The 7,218-nt window shown below is 35.6% G+C and overlaps 1 protein-coding gene across 3 annotated transcripts in view; it reads left to right on the top strand.

Annotated features, from left to right (window-relative positions):
• Positions 1-7,218, top strand: part of LOC116352317 (paired box protein Pax-6-like) — a 28,647-nt gene that overhangs the window by 15,966 nt on the left and 5,463 nt on the right. For 2 of the 3 annotated variants that reach the window (XM_031784821.1, XM_031784823.1), the window contains exon 2: positions 514-717. In XM_031784821.1, the coding sequence (XP_031640681.1) occupies positions 514-717 (204 nt within the window). The remainder of the gene's footprint in view (positions 1-513; positions 718-7,218) is intronic. The other variant, XM_031784822.1, reaches the window with a different exon arrangement.

Here is a 7,218-nt window from a genome sequence, read left to right as displayed (position 1 = left end):
GTGTGTGTGTGTGTGTGTGTGTGTGTGTGTGTGTGTGTGTGTGTGTGCGTGTGTGGCTTCTGTGATCACTTGTTGTTGATCGCGCTTGAAAAAAATATAGTTTTACAACCTTTTTTCCCTTGATCACATGGAATGTAGTGAGTTTGTGGAAATTCAGAGCTCAAAGCAACATGGGTGCTGAGGGGATGGGGTTGATGACGAAATGCCGTGGCAAAATCTTCGCAGGAGTCAGTTTTATCTAGTGTAGAAAGGGTTCTCTCGGTAAAAACTCTAGCAAAAAGAGGTTTTTTTTTTACTCAAAAATCTCTATAAAATCTCTCGAAAAATACCAAAGAAAGAATCCAGGGTCCATCCCCAAGAATTTCGTAATCCCCATGAACCTCATCAATTTTATAAAATAAAAAAAATATGATACATAGCACAAAATACAGTTGTTACCCTATTTTCAAAAATTCGTCTGATTTTTTTTTAAATCGAAAATATTAATGTTTTGTTTTTCTACTCCATTTTCAGCAGTTAGTTTAAGTCAAAATGTACCCGGTGCAGCAACCGCTTCCGTATCGCCAGCATCTGTGTTCAGTGGTGGTGCATCACCGTCAACGTTAAGCGCTCTCGTATCTCAGCATCGGTTACTTGAATTGTCACGATTCGGTTTGCGAGGTTATGACTTGGCCCAACATATGCTCACACAACAAGGAGCTGTTTCCAAATTGCTAGGTAAGTGTCAATTGAATTGGAACGTAATAATTGAAACGGTAACAGTTATAGCATAGCGTGTAACTAACGGCATTTTGTTGTTGTTTTTTTTTTGTTATAAAGCCATCAATTCCAATTGAAAGAAAAAAAAAAATAAATGTGAACCACACAGCATATGATTTGTATAAATTTTTTTCTGTGGAAAACAAAAACAGACAAATAAAATAGTCTGTGGTGTTTTCATTCATGGCTTCGAAATCGAATATTGAACACTTTTCACAATAATAATTGCCAATTGAATAATAATAATGAGAAGAAAAAAAATCCAATGAAACAGATGTTTTTCAACACTTAAAGTAATTTTTGGGGCGGTGTTGGTGTTACATTGCTGCTAGTTTTTGCCATTCGCTATCATGCATTCGGTGTGTGTGTCATCGTCGGTTTTGTCGTTTTGAACCATAGAATGAAAGGGAATTGTTTTCGACTATTATTTAGAAGTTAATAAATACTTTGTTGTGACAGCGTAATGAAGGTGCAGCGAATCGAATTGGCTGAAGTTGAATGTGCAATGGACACGATGAACGGAATATATAGACACGGAGAGCACATTTCTTCCGTGATGGAATGGCACAATGACAACAAACGGTTATTTCGTGCTTCGAATCGCTCCACTTCAAAATTCATTCGGTGACACTTGACGATGTTTTTTTCTTGTTGTTGCTTTCTGCTATTGTCTTCTATTTCTTTCGAGAGCCAATAATTACCAAAAAAATATTTAACTGAATGCTATATAATAATCGGTTATATTTAATAATAATTTTTTGTTGCTGTTATTGTTGTCTTTTATCCTTTCTTCAAGCCGATTGTCTTTCAAAGGAACAATCACTTTCGTTTTTTTCGTCTTTCTGTCTATGTGATTGCCAACCAATTTCGTATATTGATTTCGAACCGTGTGTATTCTTCCACAAAAATGAGCGGTAAAACCACCAAGTGAAATTATAATTAAATTGAATACCCGAAATTGGTTCACCGTTGTTTCCCATTTCATCATTTGAACGGATAGATATTGATTTTTTTCTTTTCGTTGTTGTTATTTCATTCGTTTTTTTTTGTTATGATGTATATAATTGTAAATTTATTTGGGAATGCATATTCAATAGCCCGCTCACATCAAATGCAATGGTAAACGTTTCGTTACACTCCATGTCTTTGCCGGATTCTCCATCAAATTCGTCTGTTTTCTTTCATTACTCGACCGAAAAGTGTATCATTAATTGGAAAATTGACGGTTTAAATAGCCAAAAAAGGTAAAATTAAGAAAGAGCGAAAAAAAACCACTACCACCGTTGGTTTTTACTATCGTACAGACATGTCGAATGATGACATAGCGATTCAAATTAAATGTTATTAATAATAATAGACATTATGGGCTAATTTTCATCGTTTGAACGACAAAAGACAACGACCACATTTTTTTTAAATTCTTCTTCTTCTGCATATTATCTTCGTCTCAAATCAACTAGTTTCGGTTTGTTATTTAGTTTCACTTATCATTTGGTCTTCGAATGTCAATTTCGAATGTCATATTTGACATGAAATTATCAAGAATCAAACAATTTGTCGACGAACAATTTTCGCAATTTTATATAATTGTTGAATTAAATTGGAATAACTGTCCGAAACAACATTGTGGTCACTTTGATTTACGTCTGAAATGTCAAAGACTTTAATTTTCTTTTTTTTTTTTTTTCGATTTGTCATCAATATTTTCGACATTAATCACATTGTTTATTGTATTATCTTGAATTTCGATTCGATTCTCTGATGCTACTGACTTTGCATAATCATACTGATTTGAATATAACCGTTTTGAACTCAATTTTTGTTGATTATGCCTCTGTTCCACTTCTTCTTCTTCGATAAAGACATCAAACGAGATTGTTAAATGTTTTATTCATTTCATTTTTACCGATGATTAGTCGATTCCATTAGAATAAGCTTCGATGTTTTTGAGGATCTTATTGTTTTTCACATATATCGACACATAATGAGATGAATATTTTCAAATCAACGAAATCAATTGCGTTAAACAGCATTTATATTTAAATGGTTTCTATGTCTGTATGTATCTAGAACTGAAATTAAACATAAATTATTGTTCATTTTTCAAAAATTGTCCTCGAAAAGTGTTGAAAGTAAACAAAACGGCGATTGATTAATTTAACGTTTTTCTGGCACGACCGACGGCAAAACTTTCTCATCGTTTGAGATAAAAACAAAATGCTAACATAGTATGCACCACAGTGCAAAATCTGTATTATTATTTAAGTTGTCTCCATTTTTTTTACGAGGGCTGCTCCATATATTTCTAGAATTGGCAATATTTAGTGTTGTCCGATACAAACCATTGTCATATTCGTTAAGTTTAACATTTGGTAGCATAAACGATCTCAGAACGTTCTGTCATACGCGCGCTATTTGTATTGTTTACAGTGACATCTAAATTGCGTCTCAACAAAAAAATGAATTTTACTCGTGAAAATTTTTGTGCGATAATTTACTACGACTTTGGATTGGGTGTATCTCAACAACAGTGTTTTGATCAACTTCATTTGGTCTTTGGCGATGAAGCTCCATGCAAGGCCACTCTATATCACTGGTTTACTGAATTCAATCGTGGTCGTCATTCGCTCATCGACGAATTCCGTGAAGGTCGTCCAAAATCGGTTGTTGTTCCAGAAACTATCGATGCTGTCAGAAACATGATAAAGCAAGATCGTCATGTCACATACCGTGAGATTGAGGCATCCTTGGGCATTAGTATGAGAAGCATACACACGACTTTGCATGAACATTTGGCTGTAAAAAAGATTTGCTCTCGTTGGATTCCACATAAATTGACCGATGACCAAAAATCAGCTCGTGTGAATTGGTGCAAAGAAATGCTCAACAAATATAACCGCGGTGCATCATATTCCGTCCATAACATCGTCACAGGCGACGAATCATGGATCTACGCGTATGAGCCCGAAACTAAACAGCAGTCGACAGTATGGGTCTTCCAAAGTGAAGATAATCCAACGAAAGTTGTTCGCGCTCGAAGTGTTGCGAAGCAAATGGTCGCCTGTTTTTTCGCAATTAGTGAACATGTGGCAATTGTTCCACTGGAGGATCGTAGAACAGTCAATTCTGACTGGTACACCACCATTTGTTTGCCAGAAGTGTTTGGTGAATTAAGAAAAAATAACCACCGTCACAGAATAATTCTTCATCATGATAATGCGAGCTCTCACACATCTCATCACACAACTGAATATTTGACCGCTCAAAAGAACGAATTAATGGGTCATCCACCCTACAGTCCTGATTTAGCACCCAACGATTTCTTTTTGTTTCCGAGCGTAAAGAAAAAACTGCGTGGTCAACGATTTTCGACGCCAGAAGAAGCAGTTGATGCGTTCAAAACACACGTTTTGGAGATATCGGTTTCGGAGTGGCATGAATGCTACGGCAAGTGGTTCGAGCGTATGCAAAAGTGTATCGACCATCATGGCGAATACTTTGAAAAACAATAAAGCCATTTTTGATAAAAAACGATTGCGTTGTATATGCTTTTCTAGAAATATATGGAGCAGCCTACGTAAATTCTTTTTCAAATAATAAAAATAATGTTTTCCCGTTCATTAATATTCTTTCTTATTATTACTATTGTACCTTTCTTTTCCGAAGAACACTTTATGCTTTTGAACTACATAAATTCCAATCTTTTCGGTCGTATGAATGCATGCGAGGCAATTTCCAGACCAGAAAACAATTGAGATAGAGAGAAAAAAACGAAAAAGAGTATTTCGATTTCGTTTTTTGTTTCTTTTCGAGTGCAATTGCAGTTGGAATTGGCTCCAATGTGACCACAGCCGCCCCATTCAGTACACTTTTCACACCAATCGAACTCGCATAGTCATAGAAAAAACCCAATCTCTCTCGTTTTAAAACAAATTAAAAAACAAACACACACATATATATACAAATATTAATGAGTGAGTATATTATGTCGATGTAAAACAAACTGAGCGCACACAACGTCGTCGGTGAGGTAGAAATATCATCATCGGTTTCGGGGCATTATCACGATCACCGACTATAACAAATGCTCGAAAAAATTGAAAAAGAACGAAAAAAAATAAATAAAGAACCCAACTAATGTAAACGATGGGCGTTATGTTGAGAAGAGGCGGTTTTCATTAATTTATGTTTAACGCGGTGCTTTTTTTCAATTATAAGTTTGGCCGCCTGTGTACAGCTGTGTGCCACACTGCACAGTTCACCAATTTTTCGCAAATTAAAAGAAACAAGCTGGCCGAGAAAGAGAGAAACGCAATTTTTCACCAATATAAAAATTACATTTAAATAGTAATCGAAACATTTTATGCATCGAAAGACATCCTCGCGCTTAAATCAAAAAGCGAAACAAAAATAATGATACGATTTATGTAATTGCTGACTCAGCGGCAACGGCGGTGATGGAACGATGAGAAACCGTGTGCGAATACATTCTCGGCAGAATACAGAATTTTCACAGCAGCAATTTATTGATTGCAATTTCAATTTATATAATTTTCGATTAAATCGCACTCACAGAAGAGAAAAAAAATAGTCCCGAAGACGTTGGATTTTGTCAACCAGAACAATGATCATGGTGTGGATGTTTGTGTTGGGTCGAATCGTCATGCCTATCACGGCCGATAAACGCCAAGAATGCACCGGATTAAGATTTAAGAAAACTTGGATCATATTTCTGTCATCTAGCCACCAATTGCCATTTATTTTATTGTGGAATTTGCCATGATTTCACATGTGATCTGGCTACGCAAATGTATTATTTTGTGGAAGACTCTTTCCACAATAAAGGAAGGAAGACTCTTTTTCCAGCCAATAAAGTATTATTAATAATCAAATCAAAAAAAGAAAAAAGTATTGTGGCTGGCATTTATATGTATTTATGTTCATTGTCATCGATATTGTTTGGAAATTGTTGACCAAGCTGGTGTGGCAGAAAATTAACTTTTTTTCTCTCTCGATTGAATCGAAACGAGAGAAAAGGCAGACAATTTGAACATATATCCTCTGAAGACTGTAATTGCGTGTGCTTTTGTAAGATTCTAAATCAAATGCAAACTTAATGACAACAACGGAACGAAATAGCAAGCAACAGCCACAGCAGCGGAATTATAGTGGCAATGAATTATAAACCGGCGCACTTCGACAATAGCCGCACCAAAGAAAAGCGCAAACAAAAAACCAGAGAGAGAGAATAAAAGAGAGAGGGAGAGAGCAAGAGAGCCGCGAAATGTGCGTGTTTCTATAGTTTTGCTGTTCTTGGGACAAATTCCAAATGAATGTTTTCAACACCAAAACAGATTTGTTATAAAGTCCGTGTTGTTATTTCGACCAGCGAATGCGATATCAAATCAATATGGTGTGAAGTCTGCGTGTTTTCGCTCTTCAATTGCATTTATTTAGCACACACTTGAATATTTTCACTTTATCTGGCTGCCTTTTTTTCGCCCTTTTGTTCATACTGTTGCTTTGTATGAGTGTTTTTGTCTGTTCTCTCTCTCTCTCTCATCTCCTTATTTCATCATCTCTCATACCGACTAGGGTTTTCTTTTCGTTCGTTATCACGTCATTGGCACTCCGTTTATCACACAAACTCAAAGTCCTCTTAATTTCGTTGAATTGGTGCGTGTTTACTTGCCAGTAATGCCATTATGTACCTATACGTTGCGACCAAGAATCTCTGTCTGCTCGTTTCCTCTATTTATCTCTGCCTTGGAAAAACCGCATTGTAATTATACACTCAACTGTTTTTGATTGCATTCTTTGCGAGCCAACACATCGTTTATATTTTTGTTGCATTTTTTTTGCTTCGCTTCTTCAATGCACAGACAACCGAATTTTTTACAGCAACTCACATTAGATTTCGTAAAAACATCGAAATCACATCGAGCAAATTGTCGTTCGATTATTAGTGTCTGAAAAGCCAAAAAAATTGAAATCATTTGGTGTGCTGTCAATGTATATTGATATTTTCGGTTTTACGATTTTTTGATTATTTTCGGTTTTTATTTACTGTGTACGATTAATCATGTGTCTTTGACATGACCACAAAACCATCCACCATTAAGCCAATATGAATTCGCTTTTTGTTGTTGTAAAAACACATTTCAATATGCTTAACTCAATACACATGAACTAAATGCAACCATAACCAGTTCATTGATATTGTGTTTGTTTTTTTTCATCTGCTTCTTCCACTCTGATCTCGTGTACCAATTTATTTGGCCCGTTGGACAAATGCACTCAAAATATACATGTATGAATGCAATTTTTGCCAGTTTATTTACACCATGCTGTTCACACCGTCTCAATCACTTAAAACCGGTGACTTCATTTTCATTGGATTTATGTTCTTTTGCTGTTACGCAAACCCAAAATGAAAAAAAAACACACACATCCATATTA

Source organism: Contarinia nasturtii, unplaced genomic scaffold, assembly GCF_009176525.2.
Source record: "Contarinia nasturtii isolate CC-2019 unplaced genomic scaffold, AAFC_CNas_1.1 Cnas_scaffold_187, whole genome shotgun sequence".
NCBI classification, from domain to species: Eukaryota; Metazoa; Arthropoda; class Insecta; order Diptera; family Cecidomyiidae; genus Contarinia; species Contarinia nasturtii.
This window is presented reverse-complemented; position numbering and strand designations above follow the sequence as displayed.